Genomic DNA, 25,954 nt, shown 5'->3' on the forward strand with positions numbered 1-25,954 from the left:
AGGGAATAGTTTGAAATAAGAAATTTTGGCCAGGGCCAAAAGATTTACGCGCCCCCCCCCCAAAAAAAAAATTTCTTTTAAAGCAGAAATGACACTTAAATTGTTACCTAGGTACTTGACCCTGACACTCCATAATGAAGGGAAGTGAAATGAAGTGAAAGTTGCTCAGTCGTGTCTGACTCTTTGCAACTCAATGGATTATAAGGTCCATGGAATTCTCCAGGCCAGAATACTGGAGTGGGTAGCCTTTCCCTCCTCCCGAGGATTTTCCCAACCCAGGGATCGAACCCAGAACTCTTGCATTGCAGGTGGATTCTTTCCTAGCTGAGCCACAAGGGAAGCCCAAGAATACTGGAGTGGGTAGCCTATCCCTTCTCCAGCAGATATTCCTGACCTAGGAATACAACTGGGGTCCCCTGCATTGCTGGCAGATTCATTACCAACTGACCTATCAAGGAAGCCCAACACTCCAAGCATAGGAATTTATTTAAACAGTTCAAGTATAATTTAGAAGACTAGGTTAACAGTTACCCATCATAGCTAAAGCTCCTTTCTGTTTCAGCAAACTGGAATGCTACATTCTTATCTCCATGGTCTTGGTGGGAGTTGTAGAATTCTGTAATTCTGAAAATAGAGTTTCTATTTTGACTGATGTAGAATTTTCAGGTCACAAATTAAGGAAGAAGATGAGTACTAATATTTGGAGTGAAGAAGATTGGGAACAAGTAGTCAGTGGTGTGGTTTAGCACTTAAAATCAAAATTAAAATATAATAATATCACTTGAAGGACTGTACATTTTATTTACATCAATTATAAAACTTTATGATTTCATATTTGAAGACAGAGTTACAATATAGGAAAGAGAATAGCTACATCTTTCTCGGATAGGAGGATTTTGACAACATGTTAGTTTCTTATCAGCACATTTTATGGCATTTTGTTTTAGATAAAGTGAAGTTGTATGAGATGCACTGTTTACATCAGCAACAAAAATAACTCATGTTCCAGCAAAGGGCTTCATTAGTGCAAAGTCAATGACTATATACAAGTATATATGATAACTGCATTTTAAAGCAATCTAAGAAGGAATGTGTTAAACTTTTCTAATATTTTTATTCCACTTTGCAGAATATCTAGATGGTAATCCAGCAATAGACCAGTCTTACCACAGAATGCAAAATAAACATAACCTTCATTATGAGTAACAAAACAAAAAATTATCCACTTTGTAAATTTTAGTATGAGTACTACAATCAAGTACTTTTTAGATTTCCTTTTATTACTTAACCCATAAACTTAATTAGGATATATAAGAAATATTACATTTAAAATAGTTCTTTAAAATATATTTTCACTGGTAACAATTTTGTACATTTTTACAAAATAAAATCTATAAACATTCCTTCATATACACATTAGCAAACAGCAAGTAGTAGAAATTATTCTTTTTATACATAAACATATTTTAAAGATATTTACAAAAGAAGATAACCATTTTTCTATCCAAAGATAAAGATTTCCAATATCCCTCTTATTCAACAGATATTCTTCTCATTTTTTCAGCTAATTCTTTTCTTACTTCAATATGTTTTTCTAAATTTTGCACTTCATGTGGAAGATTGATGTCCCAAACAGACAAGCAAGATTGTATCTCTAGAAAATTAAAAAACAAATCATGTTACAAAGATCTGCCATGAAACATTTTTATCTTTTGTTAATTTATATTTAGCTGTTGGACCAACCTGTATGTGTGTATATATGTGTGTGTGTGTGTGTGTGTGTGTGTGTGTGTGTGCGTGTGTGTGGTCAGCCGTTCCTGACTCTTTGTGGCCCCATGAACTATAGCCCTCCAGGCTCCTCTGTCCATGGAATTTTCCAGGCAAGAATACTGGAGCAAGTTGCCATGCCCTCCTCCAGGGCATCTTGCCGACCCAGAGATTGAACCTGGATCTCTTAATTCTCCTGCACTGGCATCTCGGTTCTTTACCACTAGTGCCACCTGGGACTACACACACACACACACACACACACACACACACACACACACACACACTATGCACATATGCATATAAAAGTAACATTAAATTATTACCATTTATAAGAAATTATATTTGGAAAGTGTTAAGACACATTATAGAACTAACTACTAAATTTTAACAATGGACCTTTAGTAACATAAAGCTTCATTTTCTGAAAGAAAAAAGCCTTTTCAAACACTTTTCAAAATCAGACTATGATTTGGATAATACGGAGTAGGTAAGATCTAAGGAAAAATACCCATGCTGGGTTTGAGCTAGTTCTCATTTAATAGTGGTTGCTAGCTCTACTTCACCTGAAAAATATATTACACTGCTAAATCACTAAAACTTAATTTTGAAGATTTATATCTAAATTATTTGAACTATAACGAAGCTATCAATTAAAAATGCCTAAAGTTGTATGCATATGTAATATTTACCTTAAATGTATAAAAACATAATATGTTATAATCATTCATGTCATTTCAGTCTGCTTGGAATACAGTATCCTATTAAACATTACCTTTTTGGTGTTGTGTACCTTCAGCACTTTTCCGGTTATACCCCAAAACCAGCATGACATTTTTAAGGCTTCCTTTATTAAAAAATAAAAGAGTTCTGTTAAAACAATATAATAAGTTGGACTTTAAAGAGTACAATAGTTCATATTTTAAGACATAAAAACCTTGGAAATTAACTTACAATTCCACTACTTAAGAGATCCCTCAACTGAGTTTGAACAAAAAATACTCTGCAAGGTGATGAACAAAAAATACTCTGCAAGGTGACCAGTACGTTTTTAAAGTTAGAAGATTTGATCTACCTTCTTGTTATGATTCTTATTGTGTGAATCTGAGAAAACAGCTTAAACTTGCTGCAAAATGGGCTCAATAGTTATATATCACTCCTCCAACAAAAGCTATATATGAAAGAGATAGTGTAAGTTCCTTTTACAGGAATGTATTAAAGAGAGACAAATGGAGTTTATGGTCTAGTGATGAGATTAGTTACTAAACAGTAACTAAGTTAACTATGCAGAATGAAACAGCACACACAAAACTTTGAGGTAGGATGAAGCATGGTATTTAAGAGGGGCTGAACTTTCTTCTAGAGCAGAAAGAGCAAAGAAAAATACGGCAAAAGACAAGGGTGAGAGAACTGAGTTGAAGCTAGATCAAGCCATATATTGTATATTATGTTTAAATTATTTAAAAAATCAATTAAACCCATTGAAATTGCCCTATAATGTCAGTAATGAACAACCATTTGGATACCAAGTGCATACAAATTAAAGGCTACAACAACCTTGGTGAGTAAGACTAGAGAGACAACCCCTCATCTGCCTACTACTTTGCTTGCATGGACAAGTGTCCTGGCAGTCATCAGTCATGAAGAGCCCGTAATTCTAACTTTTGTGCAACTCTGACACCTATTCATGGAAAATTTGTGAGACTGAAGAGAAACACTGGTCTCTCCTTAAATACATTCCTGTAAAAGGAGTTTACTGTTGTCTTCATCCTGTTCCAACATTTTTATTATTCATTTGCTAGTTACATCCGTTGATGTTGTTTAGTAGCTAGATCATGTCCAGCTCTTTTGCGACCCCACGGATTGTAGCCCACCAGGCTCCTCTGTCCATGGGATCTCCCAAACAACAACTGGAGCAGGTTGCCATGGTCTCCTCCAGGGAATCTTCTTGACCCAGAGATCAAATTCACGTCTCCTGCATTACAGGTGGATTTTTTTTTTTTTTTTTTTTTTTTTACTGTGGAGCCACCAGGGAAGCCCCAAAGTTACATAAACTCTAGTTTTATAGAACTTAACCCCATTTTTGTGATCAACTCTGTACAAATACTAAGTCTATTCCCTAAAGCAAATAACTAGTCAAAATAAGAGTTAAGTGTGAGCGTCATGTGCTATCATGATTTCTTCATAGTTGAGTAGAAAAGTAGGAACAGAAAACATAAAGTAAATAAAACATAATGATTTTCCAATATTTGTATATAGATTATGAAGTATATATTGCTATAAGAATATACACTGGTAGCAATATATACTGTACAAAAATATAAACTTATTTACAGAAAGAAAAACTAAATGGTATTCCTTAACAAGGGTAGAAAGTTTAAACTAAGATCAAAATAGTCATCTGCTTAAATTTCTTTGTCAAAAAGTTAAAAATGCTTAACATATATTTTTTGCCTTGATTATAAAGAAAAAAGAGAAAGTAAGACCTAAATTTAGTGTTCACTTGCAATACCTGCTTCTCTTATGGGACTAAAAACATCTACTCACTTCATGCTTATAAGGCCCTTACTCAAAATTTCTGAGACACTTCATACAATGTTGAGAAGTGAAGAAAAAACATATTCTTATAGTCTTAAGAGAATATGATAAAAGATTTAAAGGAAGTAAACTTGCCTAACTGTGCAGTCATCATGACTCTAACAGAATCATAAAAGTTGTGAATTATACGTATAATTCGACGAGTTGAAAGATCAAGGAGTAAGATATGGCCTCCTCCAGTTCCTATCCAGAGAGCAGTGTTCTTCTGGAGGCAGAGAGTCTTCACTCTCCCAGAATAAGACATTTTGTGTTTCAATTCCTTGCTTACTCGGACCAGTTCCTCCCTAAACCATAAAGAAAGCATGCGTTAATCCTTTTTGTTCAAAAATAAAGAGATAAAATAAATGTGACTATACATACAGATACACACACACATAAATATATATATATACAACATTTTGGATTATGAATACATGACAAGATTCATTACATATCATTAAAATTATATGAAACTAATTTTGCTAAATATAGAATATCAAAGAGCCACATTTTGCTACTTAAAGTATAAATTATCAAAGATAACACAACAATTGCCTCTTAAATTCAAGAAACTCTGAAATAAATAAGATGGATATAATTTTTATATATAACAAACCTATGTAATCCAGCAAAAAATGAATAGTATCTGCTCAATATAAAGGAAAAAGTATTAGTTTCAAAAATTATTTATGAAGTTTAAAAGTTATAAAAGAAAATAAAAACTATAGTCATCTACATGTAAAAGATATGAATCCAAATCACTGAATTTTTCCCTGAGCTAATGAATAATTCATGACAAAAATGAGGTATCCAGAAGCAAAAAATTCCAACAATTTTAGAACTCCAGGAAAGGACCTTTTACTAGGCAGAACTGTCAAGTCTTCCAAACAGAAATCTCCTTACCATCCAGAGAAAAACTAAAGTATTAGTAAATTTTGAAATCTCAGTTTATGGATATGGTATATAATAAAAATGTTCTCCAGAAGATAAAAAAATTCTATACAGTAAAACCAAAATAAAAGTATATAGTAGCTAGCAAAGAAGACTGGTGATGGCCCTGGATGCCAGCAGCAGCACACAGTTATGCGGGTGATGTGAAGTCTCCTACACACTTGTTCATGGTCAGTCTAGCACATTTTTCACCCATATTTTATATTGTTTTGTGACTTTTTCTTTGTAATACCTTGAGGAAACCATATCTGTTATGATTCTATTTTTTTTACAAAGATGAAATTTGCTGGATACCAACAGATGGTGCCAAAAATTATTAATGATTTTGTTTCTGAATTTTTTTTAACATGTATCTATTCAGAAGTATAAAGGAAGAAAAATAAGCCATAATTTCTCCCTCTGTGAAATCTGAAGTGCAAGGACAGTTCTTACAGGCATGAAATAAAGAATCAATGACACTGTACCTACATTCAACAACACAGTGCACACTTAAAAATTCGTTAAGCAGATAGGTCCCATAGTACTCTTTCCACAATAAAATAAATTAAAAAATATTAATTTACTTTAAAAAGTGCACACAATCTATTAGTTCACAGAGTTTTTCAGTCTTCTTATCCCACACTTCCACAAATGGGCTATTTTTCTTAGCAACATAAAGAGCCGTGTCTACCACCACTGCTATGATGTTGGAATCACAGAAAGATGCATAAGAAAATCTAGAGGGAAAGAAAAGAATGTTATTTAATTTTTTTATTATTTTAAAATGTAATACAACTTCATATTAGCTCTTAATGCATATAAAGGATTAACACTATTTTGAAAAAGAAACAATTATTTCATATTATCCATTCTGAACAGAATACTTTGATACTTCACCTAACTTCTGGTTACTTCATATCTCATATTTCTTCCTTGATAATAAAATTTAAATTTGTTTCCTATTTTATTAATTTCAGTTTTATCTGGTTATCTATAGAATATTATATTATCTGAATATGTAAAGTATCTTGATTTCTAAGAAAATTATAGTAATATCTGTAACTTTACAATACTGCAAAAAAATCCATATTGTCAAGAATGACTGGGATATTAAGGGTCACCCATTTACACTTAAAATCATAAGACCTTTAAATCCACATTAGTGGCAGTCTTCAAATATTAAAATATATCTGCCTCAACACAAGCCAGTCAAGGTATGGGGAAAAAAATCCACAGGGGAAAAAAAATCCACACCGTCACCCAAATATTAGAAAGCAAATTGTCATTTTTCTTTCCCCTTTGAAAATAAAGGAAAATGGCAGATATTTTTAAACATCTACCTTCTAACCTAACAGATTGGCAACCAAAGGCCCTATCTGCATGGCAAACTCCAAGTTGTACTTCAAGGCTTAATTTAAATGTCACCTCCTCTCAAATTCTTCCCTGACTTACTGAAACAGACCAGTCATTCCTTTTTCCAAAACTGATGCATTAAATATAAAATAATAATCTATAGTAATAGTTCAGTTCAGTTCAGTTCAGTCGCTCAGTGGTGTACAACTCTTTGTGACCCCATGAATCACAGCACACCAGGCCTCCCTGTCCATCACCAACTCCCAGAGTTCACTCAGACTCACGTCCATTGAGTCAGTGATGCCATCCAGCCATTTCATCCTCTGTTGTCCCCTTCTCTTCCTGCCCCCAATCCCTCCCAGCATCAAATATTATTAAATATAAAATCATATTCATTAGTATGTCCTGACACTACCCTGTTTCCTTACCATGGTATCTGCTTAATGGGAGAGAGATATTAGACAATGGGTGACAACTTCTGAGAAGTGCCTGTGATATTTCCAAGTGTCTGTGAAACTGGGTCCTAATCTCTTTTTGAAAATGAATATCTTTGAGAGCCTGATATTTATGGCCATTCTATCTAGTAAAGCACCTATATTCTAAATCTTAAAGGGAATTTTAGGGGGCTAATTGATACCATGAACTCATAACATTCTATGTAAAATACAAGAACGCGAGGAGGGGAGGGGGCTTTTCTTCTTATATCTTCAGCCCTGTTTAAATTGGTTAAAAGTGGAAATTACAGAATAAGAATGTGCGTGTCTGCTAAACTGCTTCACTCATGTCCGACTCTTTGCAACCTTATAAACTATAGCCCACCTGGCTCCTCTGTCCATGGGATTCTCCAGGCAAGAATACTGGAGTGGGTTGCCATTTCCTTCTCCAGGGGATTTTCCCAACCCAGCAATCAAACCCGTGTCTCTTACATCTCCTACAGTGGGAGGCAGATCCTTTGCCACTAGCACCACCTAGGAAGCCCAAGTGAGAATACGTTTAACCAAATATTTACCACATGCTAGGCCAGGAGCAGCTACCCCGCGTCTGAGGTCGGGGTGGTGGCCGGGAGGAGCCACCCCGTACCCGAGGCCAGGGGAGGTGGCCAGGAGGAGCAACCCCATGTCCGAGGCCAGGAGTGGCAGCTGGGAGGAGCAACCCCACGTCCAAGGAGTGGTGGCTGCATGGGCGCAGGAAGGCCTAGAGGAGCTATCCCACGTTGAAGGTCAGGAAGGGCAGCAGTGACGAGATACCCGTTGTCCAAGGTAAGAGAAACCCAAGTAAGATGGTAGGTGTTGCAAGAGGGCATCAGAGGGTAGACACACTGAAACCATACTCACAGAAAACTAGTCAATCTAATCACACTAGGACCACAGCCTTATCTAACTCAATGAAACTAAGCCATGCCTGTGGGGCAACCCAACACAGGTGGGTCATGGTGGAGAGGTCTGACAGAATGTGGTCCACTGGAGAAGGGAATGGCAAACCACTTCAGCATTCTTGCCTTGAGAACCCCATGAACAGTATGAAAAGGCAACATGATAGGATATTGAAAGAGGAACTTCCCAGGTCAGTAGGTACCCAACAGGCTACTGGAGATCAGTGGAGAAATAACTCCAGAAAGAATGAAGGGATGGAGCCAAAGCAAAAACAATACCCAGCTGTGGATGTGACTGGTGATAGAAGCAAGGTCCAATGCTGTAAAGAGCAATATTGCATAGGAACCTGGAATGTCAGGTCCATGAATCAAGGCAAATTGGAAGTGGTCAAACAAGAGATGGCAAGGGTGAATGTCGACATTCTACGAATCAGTGAGCTAAAATGGACTGGAATGGGTGAATTTAACTCCGATGACCATTATATCTACTACTGCGGGCAGGAATCCCTCAGAAGAAACGGAGTAGCCATCATGGCCAACAAAAGAGTCCAAAATGCAGTACTTGGATGCATTCTCAAAAATGACAGAATGATCTCTGTTCGTTTCCAAGGCAAACCATTCAATATCACAGTAATCCAAGTCTATGTCCCAACCAGTAATGCTGAAGAAGCTGAAGTTGAATGGTTCTATAAAGACCTACAAGACCTTTTAGAATTAACAACCCCAAAAGATGTCCTTTTAATTATAGGGGACTGGAATGCAAAAGTAGGAAGTTAAGAAACACCTGAAGTAACAGGCAAGTTTGGCCTTGGAATATGGAATGAAGCAGGGCAAAGACTAATAGAGTTTTGCCAAGAAAATGCTCTGGTCATAGCAAACACCCTCTTCCAACAACACAAGAGAAGACTCTACACATGGACATCATCAGATGGTCAACACCAAAATCAGATTGATTATATTCTTTGCAGCCAGGAGCTGACTGTGGCTCAGATCATGAACACCTTATTACCAAATTCAGACTCAAATGGAAGAAAGTAGGGAAAACCACTAGACCATTCAGGTATGACCTCAATCAAATCCCTTATGATTATACAGTGGAAGTGAGAAATAGATTTAAGGGCCTAGATCTGATAGATAGAGTGCCTGATGAACTATGGAATGAGGTTCGAGACATTGTAAAGGAGACAGGGATCAAGACCATCCCCAGGGAAAAGAAATGCAAAAAAGCAAAATGGCTGTCTGGGAAGGCCTTACAAATAGCTGTGAAAAGAAGAGAGGCAAAAAGCAAAGGAGCAAAGGAAAGATATAAACATCTGAATGCAGAGTTCCAAAGAATAGCAAGAAGAGATAAGAAAGCCTTCTTCAGTGATCAATGCAAAGAAATAGAGGAAAAGAACAGAATGGGAAACACTAGAGATTTCTTCAAGAAAATCAGAGATACCAAGAGAACATTTCATGCAAAGATGGGCTCGATAATGGACAGAAATGGTATGGACCTAACAGAAGCAGAAGATATTAAGAAGAGCTGGCAAGAATACACTGAAAAACTGTACAAAAAAGATCTTCATGACCCAGATAATCATGATGGTGTGATCACTCATCTAGAGCCAGACATCCAGGAATGTGAAGTCAAGTGGGCCTTACAAAGCATCACTATGAACAAAACTAGTGGAGGTGATGGAATTCCTATTTGAGCTACTTCAAATCCTGAAAGATTATGCTGTGAAAGTGCTGCACTCGATATGCCAGCAAATTTGGAAAACTCAGCAGTGGCCACAAGACTTGAAAAGGTCAGTTTTCATTCCAATCCCAAAGAAAAGCAATGCCAAAGAATGCTCAATCTACCGCACAACTGCACTCGTCTCACATGCTAGTAAAGTAATGCTCAAAATTCTCCAAGCCAGGCTTCAGCAATATGTGAACTGTGAACTTCCTGATGTTCAAGCTGGTTTTAGAAAAGGCAGAGGAACCAGAGATCAAATTACCAACATCCTCTGCATCATCAAAAAGGCAAGACAGTTCCAGAAAAACATCTATTTCTGCTTTATTGACTATGCCAAAGCCTTTGACTATGTGGATCACATAAACTGTGGAAAATTCTGAAAGAGATGGGAACACCAGACCACCTGACTTGCCTCTTGAGAAATCTCTATGCAGGTCAGGAAGCAACAGTTAGAACTGGACATGGAACAACAGACTGGTTTCAAACAGGAAAAGGAGTACGTCAAGTCTATATATTGTCACCCTGCCTATTTAACTTATATGCAGAATACACCATGAGAAATGCTGGACTGGAAGAAACACAAGCTGGAATCAAGATTGCTGGGAGAAATATCAATAACCTCAGATATGCAGATGACACCACCCTTATGGCAGAAAGTGAAGAGGAACTAAAAAGCCTCTTGATGAAAGTGAAAGAGGAGAGTGAAAAAGTTGGCTTAAAGCTCAACATTCAGAAAACGAAGATCATGGCATCTGGTCCCATCACTTCTTGGGAAATAGACGGGGAAACAGTGGAAACAGTGTCAGACTTTATTTTCCTGGGCTTAAAAATCACTGCAGATGGTGACTGCAGCCATGAAATTAAAACACGCTTACTCCTTGGAATAAGGAATAAGATAGTATATTCAAAAGCAGAGACATCACTTTGCTGACTAAGGTCCGTCTAGTCAAGGCTATGATTTTTCCTGTGGTCATGTATGGATCTGAGAGTTGGATGGTGAAGAAGGCTGAGCACCGAAAAATTGATGCTTTTGAACTGTGGTGTTGGAGAAGACTCTTGAGAGTCCCTTGGACTGCAAGGAGATCCAACCAGTCCATTCTGAAGGAGATCAACCCTGGGTGTTCTTTGGAAGGAATGACGCTAAAGCTGAAGCTCGAGTACTTTGGCCACCTCATGAGAAGAGTTGACTTATTGGAAAAGACTGTGATGCTGGGAGGGATTGGGGGCAGGAGGAGAAGGGGACGACCGAGGATGAGATGGCTGGATGGCATCGTGGACTCGATGGACTTGAGTCTGAGTGAACTCCGGGAGATGGTGATGGACAGGGAGGCCTGGCGTGCTGTGATTCATGGGGTTGCAAAGAGTCGGACACGACTGAGAGACTGAACTGAACTGAACTGACTCCTTGAAAGAAAAGTTATGACCAACCTAGATAGCATATTCAAAAGCAGAGACATTACTTTGCCCACTAAGGTCCTTCTAGTCAAGGCTATGGTTTTTCCAGTGGTCATGTATGGATGTGAGAGTTGGACTGTGAAGAAACCTGAGCACTTAAGAATTGATGCTTTTGAACTGTGGTATTGGAGAAGACTCTTGAGAGTCCCTTGGACTGCAAGGAGATCCAACCAGTCCATTCTGAAGGAGATCAGTCCTGGGATTTCTTTGGAAGGAATGATGCTAAAGCTGAAACTCCAGTACTTTGGCCACCTCATGACTCATTGGAAAAGACACTGATGCTGGGAGGATTGGGGCAGGAGGAGAAGGGGACGACAGAGGATGAGATGGCTGGATGGCATCACTGACTCTACGGTCGTGAGCCTGAGTGAACTCCAGGAGTTGGTGATGGACAGGGAGGCCTGGCGTGTTGTGATTCATGGGTTTGAAAGAGTCAGACAAGACTGAGCGACTGAACTGAACTGAACTGAACTGAGGAAACAAATTACCGCACAATTGCACTCATCTCAAATGCCAGTAAAGTAATGCTCACAATTCTCCATGCCAGGTTTAAGCAGTACATGAACTGTGAACTTCCAGATGTTCAAGCTGGTTTTAGAAAAGGAGAGGAACCAGAGATCAAATTGCCAGCATCTGAGAGAGTTCCAGAAAAGCATCTATTTCTGCTTTATTGACTATGCCAAAGCCTTTGACTGTGTGGATCACAATAAACTGTGGAAAATTCTGAAAGAGATGGGAATGCCAAGACCACCTGACCTGCCTCTTGAGAAATCTCTATGCAGGTCAGGAAGCCACAGTTAGACCTGGACATGGAACAACAGTCTGGTTTCAAATAGGAAAAGGAGTACATCAAGGCTGTATATTGTCACCCTGCTTATTTAACTTATATGCAGGGTACACCATGAGAAATGCTGGCCTGGAAGAAGCACAAGCTGTAATCAAGATTGCTGGTAGAAATATCAATAACCTCAGATATGCAGATGACACCACCCTTATGGCAGAAAGTGAAGAGAAAGTAAAAAGCCTCTTGATGAAAGTGAAAGAGGAGAGTGAAAAAGTTGGCTTAAAGCTCAACATTCAGAAAACGAAGGTCATGGCATCTGGTCCCATCACTTCTTGGGAAATAGATGGGAAACAGTGGAAACAGTGTCAGACTTTATTTTGGGGGGCTCGAAAATCACTGCAGCCATGAAATTAAAAGACGCTTACTCCTTGGAAGGAAAGTTATGACAAACCTAGATAGCATGTTGAAGAGCAGAGACATTACTTTGCCAACAAAGGTCTGTCTAGTCAAGGCTATGGTTTTTCCAGTGGTCATGTATGGATGTGAGAGTTGGACTGTGAAGAAAGCTGAGTGCCGAAGAACTGATGCTTTTGAACTGTGGTGTTGGAGAAGACTCTTGGGAGTCCCTTGGACTGCAAGGAGATCCAACCAGTCCATTCTAAAGGAGATCAGTCCTGGGTGTTCTTTGGAAGGAATGATGTTAAAGCTGAAACTCCAGTACTTTGGCCACCTCATGTGAAGAGTTGACTCATTGGAAAAGACTGTGATGCTGGAAGGGATTGGGGGCAGGAGCAGAAGGGGACGACAGAGGATGAGATGGCTGGATGGCATGAGTTTGAGTGAACTCCGGGAATTGGTGATGGACAGGAAGGCCTGGTGTGCTACAATTCATGGGGTCACAGAGTCAGACACGACTGAGTGACTGAACTAACTGAACTGAAGAAACAAATCTCTGGGAAAAAAAAAAAAAGAATAGAAAATCCTCATGCATGAGAACTTACCATATATAGCAGTGTATCTGAACTCTGACCACACTTTAGAATCACTTGGGAGCCAAACATAAAGACAAACATGGAGGACCCACCCCAGTCTTAATTCATCTGCTTTAATTGCTTTGAGGTAGGTTCCGGGCATCAGATTATTTTTAGCTACCTAGTGGCTTCTAATGTGCAGCCAATTAAAAAGCAGTATGTCTAGTGGTATTGAGAAAGTTATTTTTTAAAGTACATTTATAAACTTTTGTGACAGCTATTCTGAGGGGAAATAACAAACACAATGGAAGAAAAACAAATCTAAGGCACCTAAACACCACAGGTGGGATCATAGACAGCCACCCAGAAGTGACTCTTAGACTATAGACAAGAGACATAGTAGTCAGAACAGAAAAACAGAAAAACAAAGAACCATATGTAAAGGCTGGAGTGAAAGGGAGCATGCTATCTTCAAAACTGAGACAAATTCATTTTGGCTAAGGCACAGAGGGTAAGGAGGTTGCAAAATATAAATCTACAGAGATAAGCAAGGACTAAATCATGAAAGTCTGGTAAGTCATCTCAAGGAACTTGGACTTCACGCAGAGGACATTGGAATACCCTGATCACTTTTAAGCAGGAGAGTGGCATCAGCTTGATTTGCATTTTAGAACAATCCTTCTGCCTGAATGTTGGGAATGAATTGAAGGGAAGACAATCAAAGGTTTGAGAACTCTCTGCTATTGTTAAAATGGCCAGGCCTTTGATGGTAGACAGCAGCTTGGCCCATGGTAGCAGCAATCAAGCAGTAAGAAGTATAAGTATTTGAGAGTCAAGAAGAGTGTAAAGTGGATAAAGAGTTAGAAACAGAAGAATGAAGGATTTTTCCCAAGTTTCAGTCTTGGGCAATTAGATGGATGTTGAAAAACTAGGATATGTCCTGAGATAAAGATTTCTCACTTAAAGCTAATAATATCCATGATAATTATCTAACATTTATTGAGAGCTTACCAAGTGCTGGATCTCATATCAAGTTCCTTATATTATTTTTTATTCTTTGGTTTTTCAAGTATCTCTTTGAGACAGGGTCATTACCATCCTCAGGTTAGAGGATCAAAGATTTGAGAAGAGTTTGCCAAGTTCACATAACCAATACATGACAAAGCCAAATAACAATCTATGCTCTTATCCAAACCCTACACGGCTTCTCACTGAGGAATATGATGAATAAGAACCAACTGCAATGCTTTGGTTAAAACACAATTTAAAAAACTGAAACAACAAATTGGAACAAGGTTTATATTTTATTTTATTCTGCTTAAAATTGTTATCACTAATTTTTCTTTTGAGGAAATGTCTGCATAATTATCAACTCTAGAGAGGACTTAATTCCTAAGGTTCATTTCCTACAATCAATAGTTAAAATTATCTACAGGGCAAGTGTGCAAGATAAGTGGAAGAGAAGACCCTGAGTCGACCTCTTCTCATCGGCACACCATCACAACAATTTGAAAAAAAATCGTAGATTAAAAAAAGACTAGAACCTACCAGAAAAGATCTTCTACAACCAAAAATACAAAGAAGAAATCAAATTGAGAGAGGTAGAAGGGATTGGGTCATGATATAGTCCAATCCAATACCCCCAAGTAGGAGCTTCACAAACAGGAGAATAGTTACAACTGCAGACGCACTCCCAAAGGAGTGAGAAGTTCAAACCCCAATTCAAGCTCTCCAACTCAGAAGTCCTGCACCAGGAAGATGAGCCCCCAGAGCATCTGGTATTGAATGGCAGTGGGGCTTACTTTCGGGAGTCCCAGAGGGCTGGGGAAAACAGAGAGTTCACACTTAAAGGGCACACACCACATAGTCTGGAATAGGAGGCAGAAGCTGGGGTAGGAGGCAACTGCAGCTCACCCAGGGGACACAGACACCAGCAGGCCAACAGAAGCTTCAAGAAACCAGAGGCCACACAGCCAGATATTTCAGGAACCAGTCCCACCCACCAACAACACGCTCTGGGACTCCATAGCCCTGAAACAAGAATCCAGGACTTGGTTCTGCCTGCCAGTAAGCCACACTAGTTCCATGACTTAGTTTTATCCATTGGCGGGCAGGCAACAGCCCCTAGGTCTTCTGGACCCTGACTCCACCCACCAATAACCCAGCAAAAGTCCAGGGCTCCCAAAAGTTCCACAGTCAGATGCCTGGTAACCCAGTACCACAAACCAGAGGTCATCTCAGCCTCCATACAAGGCAAGATTGAGCAACAAAATGGACCAGAGGCCAACCAAGTTTAGCAGACTGCTCACATGGTCCGTCAGCTGCAACAGAAAGACCTTTGCAGCCCTCATGGGGGAACCTGTAGAGAATACAGCATTGGTGATGAGAGGGGAATACACTGCTGGGAACAAAAGATGTCTCCTGCAAAAGGCCAGTTCTTCAAAGTCAGGAAACATAACCAACCTACCAGATAAGTTAATATAAAAAAGCAATTTAGGCAAAATTAAGTGACAGAGGAACATGTTTCGAATGAAGAAACAAGATAAAACTCTAGAAGAAGAGCTAAGTAATGCTGAGTTAGGCAGTCAACCTGAGAAAGAGTTCAGAGTAGTGATCATAAAAATGATCAAAGAACTCAAGAGAATTGATGCACAGAGCAAGACATTAGAAGTTCTAACAAAGATTTATAAAATATAAACAACAACCAAACAGAGACAAAGAATATAAGTGAAATTCAAAATGTACTAGAAGAAATCAATAGTAGATTAAATGATACAGATGAATGAATCAATAACCTGGAAGAAACAGTAGTGGAAATCAATGATGCTTAACAGAAAAAAATAATAATAATGAAAGAAATGAGGATAATTTAAGAGACTTCTGGGACAACATCAAGCCCAATAATATTCACTATAAAGTGAATAAGGGTCCAAGAAGAAGAGAGACAGAAAGAAAGGAGTTGGGAGCATAATATAAGTTATAACAGATGAAAAATTCCCTAACCTGGGAAAGGAAATATATATATATATAAATTCAGAAAGCAGAGTCCCATAGAGGATTAACTCAAAAACAAACATACCAAGACACACTATTTATTTATTTAATTAAAATAAAAGATAAAGATATAGAGATAATATTATAATAAAAGAGAAAAACAACAAATAACATACAAAGGAATTCCCATAAGGTTATCAGCTTATTTTTCAGCAGAAACTCTGCAGGCCAGAAGGAAGTGGTATGATATATTTAAAATGATGAAAGGGAAAAACTTAAAAACCAAGAATACTCTATCCAGCAAGGCTCTCATTCAGAGTTGATGGAGAAATCAAAAACTTCGCAGACAAGCAAAAGCTAAAAAAGTTCAGCACTACCAAACCAGCCTCACAAGAAATGTTAAAGTAACTCTCTAAGTGATAAAGGAAGGGCCACAAGAAAATTGAAAATTATAAATTGAAAAACTTCATCAGTAAGGGCAAACTGGTACTAAAGATAGGAAAGCATCCACACACAGAACTAGTAGTAAGGGTAAAAGACAAAAGTTGTAAATTCATGCATATCCACAATAAGCAGTTAAGAGACATGCAAAAAATTACATATAAAATATGGTATCAAAAAACCATAATTGTGAGGGGAGGAGAGTACAAATGCAAGGGTGATAAAATGTGTTTGAAATTAAGAGATCAGCGACTTAAAACAGTTAAAGACTCTGCCTGCTATGCAGGAGACCTGGGCTTGATCCCTGGGTCAGGAACATCCCTTGGAGAAGGGAATGGCTACCTACTCCAGTATTCTTGTCTAGAAAATTCAACGGTCAGAGGAGCCTAGCAGGCTACACCATGGGTTGAAAAGAGTCAAGACACAACTGAGAGATTCTCACTTGTATTTTCTTCCATGTATATTTCCACATGTATAACTCATAGTAGTGACAAGCCAAAAGTCTGTAATAGATACAAACAAACAAACAAAAAAAGGACTTTAAAACAGCACTAAAGATATTTATCGAAATACAAGAGAAAAGAACAAAAAAAGAAAGGAACAAAAGGCACCTACAAAGACAAACCCAACACATTTAACAAAATGGCAAAAAGAACATACATATGAATAACTATTTAAAATGTAAATTGGACTAAGTGCTTTAATCAAAGACAGAGTGGTAAAATGCATACAGAAACAAGATTTGTATGTTTGCAGCCTACAAAGACCCAATTCAGATATAAAACTGACTGAAAGTTCAGGACAGAAAAAGGTATTCCATGCAAATGGAAATTAAAAAAAGCTGGGCAGTGATACCTATATCAGAAAAATAGATTTCAAAACAAAGACTTTTACAGGAAATAGAGAAGGATATTACATAATGATCAAGGGATCATTCAAAAAAGATATAACAGTTGTTAATATATTCACTCAACATAGAAAAACCTAAATACATAAACCAAATGTTAACAGAAATAAAGGGAGAACTCAATAGTAATACAGTAATAGTCGAGGACCTTAACACACTACTTACATCAATGGACAGATCATCCATACAGAAAATCAATAAGGAAATACTGGCTGTAAATAACAAATGATACCAGATGAATTTTACATATATATAAACTGAAGCCCATTCTATTCAAAAGCATTTGAATGCACATTCTTTTCAAGTAAACATGTAACATACTCTTGGATAGGTCACATGCTAGGCCAAAAAATAAGCCTCAGTAAATTTAGAAAATTCAGTTCAGTTCAGTTCAGTTCAGTCGCTCAGTCGTGTCCGACTCTATGCAAACCCATGAACTTCAGCACGCCAGGCCTCCCTGTCCATCACCAACTCCCGGAGCCTACCCAAACTCATGTCCATTGAGTCGGAGATGCCATCCAACCATCTCATCCTCTGTCATCCCCTTCTCCTCCTGCCCTCAATCTTTCCCAGCATCAGGGTCTTTTCCAATGAGTCTGCTCTTAGCATGAGGAGTACTGGAGTTTCAGCTGCAACATCAGTTCTTCCAATGAACACCCAGGACTGATCTCCTTTAGAATGGACTGGTTGGATCTCCTTACAGACCAAGGACTCTTAAGAGTCTTCTCCAACACCACAGTTCAAAAGCATCAATTCTTTGGTGCTCAGCTTTCTTTATAGTCCAACTTTCACACCCATACATGACTACTGAAAAACCCATAGCCTTGACTAGATGGAACTTTGTTGGCAAAGTAATGTCGCTGCTTTTTAATATGCTGGCTAGGTTGGTCATAGCTTTCCTTCCAAGGAGTAAGCATCTTTTAATTTCATGGCTGCAATCACCATCTACAGTGATTTTGGAGCCCCCAGAAATAAAGTCTGACACTGTTTCCCCATCTATTTCCCAAGAAGTGATGGGACCAGATGCCATGATCTTCGTTTTCTGAATGTTGAGCTTTAAGCCAACTTTTTCGGTCTCCTCTTTCACTGTCATCAAGAGACGTTTTAGTTGCTCTTCACTTTCTGCCATAAGGGTGGTGTCATCTGCATATCTGAGGTTATTGATATTTCTCCCAGCAATCTTGATTCCAGTTTGTGCTTCTTCCAGCCCAGTGTTTCTCATGATGTACTCTGCATATAAATTAAATAAGATACTACACATAGAAAATCCTAAAGACACTGCCAGAAAACTAGTAGAGTTCATTAATGAATTCAATAAAGTTGTAGGATACAGAAATCTATTGTATTTCCGTACACTAACAACAAACAATCAGAAAGAGAAATTAAGGAAACAATTGCATTAGCAACTGCATCAAAAAGAATAAAACAACAAGGAATAAACCTATCTGCCCTGCCTCGTGAGAAAACTACATGCAGGTCAGGAAGCAACAGTTAGAACTGGACATGGAACAACAGAATTGTTCTAAATAGGAAAAGGAGTATGTCAAGGCTGTATATTGTCACTCTCTTATTTAACTTATATGCAGAGTACATCATGAGAAATGCTGGGCTGGAAGAAGCACAAGCTGGAATCAAAATTGCTGGGAGAAATATCAATAACCTCAGATATGCGGATGACACCACCCTTATGGCAGAAAGTGAAGAAGAACTAAAGAGCCTCTTGATGACAGTGAAAGAGGAGAGTGAAAAAGTTGGCTTAAAGCTCAACATTCAGGAAACGAAAATCATGGCATCTGGTCCCATCACTTCATGGGAAATGGAAGGGGAAAAATGGAAACAGTGATAGATTTCACTTAGGCTACAAAATCACTGCAGATGGTGACTGCAGCCATGAAATTAAAACACGCTTACTCCTTGGAAGGAAAGTTATGACCAACCTAGACAGCATACTCAAAAGCAGAGACATTACTTTGCCAACAAAGGTCCGTCTAGTCAAGGCTATGGTTTTTCCAGTAGTCATATTAGTCATATATGGATGTGAATGTTGGACTGTGAAGAAAGCTGAGCACTGAAGTATTGATGCTTTTGAACTGTGGTGTTGGAGAAGACTCTTGAGAGTCCCCTGGACTGCAAGGAGATCCAACCAGTCCATCCTAAAGGAGATCAGTCCTGGGTGTTCATTGGAAGGACTGATGGTGAAGCTGAAACTCCAACACTTCGCCACCTCATGCAAAGAGTTGACTCTTTGGAAAAGACTCAGATGGTGAGAGGGATTGGGGGCAGGGGAAGGGGACTACATCGGGTCGCAAAGTGTTGGACACGACTGAGCAACTGAACTGAGCAGATAAAAGACTTGTACTCAGAAAACCGTAAGACTGATGAAAGAAACAAGATGACAGAAACCGATGGAAAAATATACCATGTTCATGGACTGGAAGAATTAATAATGTCAAAATGACACATGAAAAGGCACTTACCATCAGTATCATCAGAGAAGCTCAAATTAAAACCACTGTGAAATATTACCTAACACCTGTCAGAATGGCTATCATCAAAAAGACCACAAATAACAAGCATTGGCAAGAATGTGGAGAAAAGGGAAACCTCATACACTGGTTGCGAAAATGGTGCAGCCACTATGGAAATAAAGTATGAAGATTCATCAGAAAACTAAAAATTGAACTACCATATGACCCAAAAATTCCACTCCTGGGTATTTATCAAAAATATATATATACATATTTGAAATGATACAAGCACTCTAATAATAAGCAAGATATGAAAGCAACCTAAGTGTCCACCATCAGATAAATGAAGAAAGAAGACATGGTATGTATAAATATATAAAAGAATAATACCTACCAATAAAATGATTGAAATTTTGCCATTTGCAACAACATGGATGAACTTAGAGGTTATTATGCTAAGTGAAATAAGTCAAAGAAAGACAAATACTATTTGATCTCACTTATATGTAGAATCTAAAGAATAAAACAAACTGCTCACAGATATAAAGAACAAACTAGTGTTTACCAGTGTAGAGAGGAAAGAGGGGAGGGCCAAGATAATGTTAGGAGATTAAGAAGTACAAATTACTATGTATAAAATAAGCTACAAGGATATACTGTATAACACAGGGAATGTAGCCAATATTTTATAATAACTATAAATGGAATATAATCTTTGAAAATTTCAAATCCCTATGTAGTATAGCTGAAATTTATATAATAGTGTAAATCAATAATACCTCAAAGAACAAAGAAAATTATCTAAAATATGTGTGTAAAATTCATATCTTTAGTAAAATAATGAATTGTCTTTCAAATTCCATGTTTAATTTGATATGGAGACAATGAAAATGATAAATATTTAAATTGATAAACACTACAAAATTACCATGGATTTCATGTTTTATCCCAAATGTTATTAGACTGGGTGATTTTTTAAACATTCCTGTGCTTTCTAAGTTTCATAATGAATGTTTACATTTACAACAGAAGAATAATGTATGCATTTTGAAAGATTTTTGTTGGAAATTACAGACAGTATTATTGACATGATTACAAAGAATAAACATTAATAAAATGTTAAGTTAGCTGCACAGAAAGGAATAACTCACCGCTGATTTGTCCTGGTCTCAATGAGTTTCTGAATGGTGAAATCATCAGAAAATGAGAAAACTTTTGTACCACATCCTCCCCACATAATGTTTTTTTCAGTTAAGTTCACAGATTCACTCAAGCACATCAGTGGAGTGCTGACATTTCCTATGTTGAGTATCTTCAAAGGAGAGGCTCCTTTACACTTTGCCAAAAAGAGAAAACACATTCAGTAAATTGAGTATCTACAGAGTGAAACAGTGTAAAATTTCAGCTTCCTAAAAACTGCTTTCCCTCTTAAATGGTTAGAGGTATAAAAATAAAAATTCAGGATACATTTTTCAAATGGCTTATAAAAACAGGATTTAATTCAAATAGTATTCAGTTATCTTTATAACCAATCTCTTCACTTCTCCATGTAAAATTTGTACAGCAGTAACCTAAAAATTCTACTACAATTATTTCTTTGTCTTTCATGAGATAATAAGCTTTTTTGCTAACAAAGAGTATGAATGGGTAGGATGTGAAATGACTAGATGGAACCACAGATGAACGAAGTGTGGAAAAATCAATGCCTTAATGATAAATGTGAATCTTAAGAACAGAAAGCCAAATGATTTCTTCAAGATTAAAGAATAGGTTGATAGCAAGCTAGACTTAAAACTTGTTTCCCTTGTCTTTTCTACAATATATTTATAAGAAATTATCTACGTCACTTATATAAAAATGGAATTATTTCCATCACTAACACTATATTATAAATCAGATCTCATTTATCAATTTTTCCTTGGTTCATTCATATACACAGTTAATCAGCAAGTACTTATAGAGAATCTATTGTGTACAAGACTTTCTGAAGCAATGAAAAGATAAAAAGCAGAATACATGATCCTTAGTGTCAGGGAGTTTATAATCAGAAGGAGGGTGTTGATGAACAAACATAAAACAATTTAAAATTTGATGCAGAATGTGTTTAATATTTACCTTAACAGTTTTACCTTCAAAAATCGCTAAGTTGCCATCAGCAGTTCCCACTAAAAGGAAATTTTTTTGCTTGCTAAAAGAAAAAATGTCAAAATTGTTATAAAAAGAATGATTATATTGACCAAGATGGCTTCACATTCCCCCTAGCTTAACTGAACTTTAGACAGGTTTTTTTCCTGGTTATTGGCCCTGACCTCCCTTTCCTTACAGCATTCACTTGAGAAAACGTAAATTGTAACTTCTTTCGCGGTCCATTTAAAATGCAGATCTTCTCCTAGACCCTTGCAAGTTTTATAACTGAAGAATGACTTTCTCAAGGATTTGGGAGCCTTCTCTGAAATGTCATCAGGACTCTTAGTCTTTGTAAGGCAGTAGGAGCTCAATTTCAATAAGCACTGATCAGCAAACACAGATGGCCTAATCACATTGACCCTCTTCCTCCCCTGAAGTCCTCCATCACTTTTACACCAGCTCGTTAAAGGGTTTAAAAACTCTCCCATCTTTTATTTCCGCAGAGCTGAGTTCAATTCCTCTCCCCTGTTGCAATTATTTTAAATATAAAGTCTTCCTTGCCTATTTGACTTCCTCTGATGAAACTTTTGACAGTATCCAAACAATAATTTTTGGATCATTGCCAATGGAGTTTATAATTCAGCCACCAAAACTTGGACTTCACATTTTTCTAATACTTATTTATTTTCTGGTACTGACTGAAGGATATGACATATAACCTAAATGACTCATGGAAATCATACTGCCCCAAATATTACAGCAACTAATCTATCACTCATATCTGAAATTCTGCCATTTCAATAACTGATAATGTTTAAGCCATTTTCATCTACAAACAACTTATGAATTCATTTACTGAAGTGGTTTTTTTTTTTTTTTCAATCTGGTAGTTAAGTGCCATGCTTTAGAGGCATATAACAGATTATCGATATACATGCGTTCAGAGAAGAATAAGAATTCCTTTTGGTAGAAGCCCTACGAAAGTAAATTGCTGTCATGAGTTGTAAAGCGTTAGAGCCATAGTTGAGCTAAAATGGAACAAGGCTGGAGGCCTGAAAAAATGACTGACCTATTTTTTAACTACCTCAGCCTGATCTGTATACAGGAAAATACAAATATCTTTGAGGCCTCCTACAATTCCCTTTAATACATGCAACCAATGGGAAAATGTTAAAACTTTGCAAGCTGTGCTGACACTGTAATAATTTTGCACATAATTAAGTCAACTAAAAGATAGGTAATGCTCCTTCAAGGTCAAATTCACTGTCTTACCTTTGCTTAGAAAATGAATTGCAATACAAGCAAGTAACAGAATCAGTCATCTTTTCAAGGGTATGCCTCTTTCTCCCATCTTCAGTATTAATGACGAGGAGCATGCCAGACTGTGTTCCAGACACAATCCAACTTTCCTTTTCAACAGGAAGATACACCAAGGCAAGGCACAGAATTCTACTATCAGTAACTTCCTATTAAGAAAAGAAAACACACTCTAAAGGACTTTGTTCTACCTTAAGTGGCTAGAATTTGTACAGAATTATGTAATCCACATATTTAACTTTTTATTTTCTTGCTTTTAATTTTAAAAACAGTGACGATTTTATTTAACTTGCAACAATAAATGAGTTAACTGGCAAAGAAAAAAAAAATGTCTGTCTAGAATGTACCTGAAGCTAAAATTTAGAAACTGAAAATCATTTTCAGTATCATTTCTCACTCAAAATAACACAAGAACACTGTCCAACCTTAAGAATAATATTTAGGCACAACACATTTCAAAGCAACTATCAAAATATTAAATTTTTTAAGTCTAGAAATTTACCTTATATTTCCCAATACAATTAGTGACCCATCTTGTAGAAGCCAAGCCCAGATCTCCTCTATCAGCCACCCTCAGCTGAGCTCAAAGTTGCACCCTTCATTACCTTCAGCCCACAGGGAGTTGGCTTGTTCAGAAGTGGCTGGGAGATTACCCAACTCCTACCATTGGGCAAATTGTGCTAATGACTGACTGATAGTGGGATTAACATACCAGATCACTTGCCTGGTAAAAGAATTAATCTGTGCTGTTATTACATTCCAGTTTCTTGTGGGTAATGATTGAAAATTGGAGGGCTACATACAGTACATGGAGTCGAAAGATTGAGCATGAATGCACATACACAAAGCTTGAAGCTAGACTTTCTCAGAAACTACATTTTTGCTGAGCTTCTTCTCCTGACCTATGCGGCTTCCCATATCTTCTTTAAAGTTTTTCTCTCCTTATGTGCTCTGCTTAGTCGTTCAGTCATGTCTGGCTGTTTGCAACCCCATGGACTGTAACCTGCCAGGCTCCTTTGTACCTGGGGATTCTCCAGGCAAGAATACTGGAGTGGGTTGTCATGCCCTCCTCCAGGGGATCTTCCTAACCCAGGGATCAAGTGCAGATCTCCTGCACTGCAGGCGGATTCTTTGCCAGCTGAGCTACCAGGGAACCCTCTCTTTCCTTAAATCACTTATATAAAATCCTGTTTCAGGCTCTGTTTCTAGGGATCCTGACCTAAGACATACATTGTGGTTTTAAAACAAACACATACCACTTAAATCTTGTGAATGTACTTGTTCTAACAGGAAGCTAATTTAATAACAAGTCTATATTAGCCCTTATTTAATTTCTTCCTAAGTAACTTTTTTTTTTTTTTAAGAACCAGTTGAGTTGCTGCAGTTCCACTTGAAAGTCATGGGTAGTGTCGAGAATCTCTCAGACCTCTTTCTTGGCTAGGCCCCAGACAATCACTTTCCACCCAGCAGTCGGACACAGATAGCTCTGTCACTGTGTCCCAAACCAAACACCGTGCCTTCAAGCCCTCCCTTGGCCCTGGCCCCAGCCAGACACTTCATACCTATGCACTGAATGCTCCCAGGTAACTTTTTAATTGGCACAAGCTTTAAAATAGTTCACAAAGTGAGTTTTCTAGAATATCACTAATTTAAAGAGTATTTGGATTTACCTCAGAAGTGTATCTTTCTGTATTTAAGTCAAGAAACGAGAGCTGTCCTTTGTCAGTGTGCCCACAGCCCAGCCAAATCTTCACATTCTTGCTGTTATGATTCGTAGCAACCATGCATTCAACAGTAAAGCTTTTAGGTATTGATATACGTCTCATCAGACAGATTAACTCAGCTGAATTCAAAATGTCAAAGACCTGAGAAGTTTAAAAAACAACACACATCAAGTTAACACATGTCTGCTTGAAAGATTATGATGGTAGTTTAGTCGCTAAGTCGTGTCAGAGTCTTTGAGAACTTATGGACTATAGCCCACTACACTCCTCTCTCCGTGGGATTTCCCAGGCAACAATATGGAATGGGTTGCCATTTCCTTCTCCAGGGGATCTTCCTGACCCAGGAACCAAACCTGCATTTCCAGCTTGGCAGGTGGATTCTTTCACCAAGACACCTGGGAAACACCTAGAAAGATCATATCATTATGCATAATGTTACAGTTAAATGTTACAGTTTCATCAAGAAAAATCTAAATTTGTTATTTAAACTGTGATCCACCCAGAGCAACAAGATTAACAAACTAGGGATAAAATTACATCAAAAAAATAACTTATTTTTAAACTGTGCCTGGTATACACACTTTTTTATGTATGGTGTGTTTTGTAACTTTGAATTCTTTGAAAAGAAATCCCCAAAGTGCCAAATTAACAGAAAGTTAGCAGAACCAGGAGCTATTCTTCATTCAGTTTTATACTGCAGAAACACATCACGTTGGAGATAAATATTCAAGCCAACAAGAGACAAGAGCTTCTACCAGTTGAAGGGAAATGAAATTTTGATCTTTGGGAACAAGCTTCCCTGTAGCTCAACTGGTAATGAATCCATTTTCATTGCAAGAGACCACAGTTCAACTCCTCTGTTGGGAAGATCCTCTGGAGAAGGGACAGGCTACCCACTCCAGTACTCTTGCCTGAAGAATCCCATGGACAGAGGAATCTGGTGGGCTACAGTCTATGGTGTTACAAAGAGTTAGACACAACTGAGTGACTAAGCACAGCATGGCAACAAACTCACAAATCACCTGAAGATTCTGTTTTTGTTTT

General features: G+C 37.7%; 1 protein-coding gene across 2 annotated transcripts in view; it reads right to left on the reverse strand.

Moving 5' to 3' along the window:
• Positions 778 to 25,954, reverse strand: part of LRRK2 (leucine rich repeat kinase 2) — a 213,323-nt gene continuing 188,146 nt past the window's right edge. For both annotated transcript variants that reach the window (XM_018047920.1, XM_018047919.1), the window contains 8 exons: positions 24,857 to 25,051; positions 23,142 to 23,335; positions 21,858 to 21,930; positions 20,894 to 21,078; positions 5,859 to 6,011; positions 4,441 to 4,649; positions 2,543 to 2,614; positions 778 to 1,654 (listed from right to left, as the gene is read on the reverse strand). In XM_018047920.1, coding sequence (XP_017903409.1) covers positions 1,533 to 1,654; positions 2,543 to 2,614; positions 4,441 to 4,649; positions 5,859 to 6,011; positions 20,894 to 21,078; positions 21,858 to 21,930; positions 23,142 to 23,335; positions 24,857 to 25,051 — 1,203 coding nt within the window. In that variant the 3' untranslated portion in view covers positions 778 to 1,532. The remainder of the gene's footprint in view (positions 1,655 to 2,542; positions 2,615 to 4,440; positions 4,650 to 5,858; positions 6,012 to 20,893; positions 21,079 to 21,857; positions 21,931 to 23,141; positions 23,336 to 24,856; positions 25,052 to 25,954) is intronic.

The sequence above is a fragment of the Capra hircus genome, chromosome 5 (assembly GCF_001704415.2).
Source record: "Capra hircus breed San Clemente chromosome 5, ASM170441v1, whole genome shotgun sequence".
Classification (NCBI taxonomy): Eukaryota; Metazoa; Chordata; class Mammalia; order Artiodactyla; family Bovidae; genus Capra; species Capra hircus.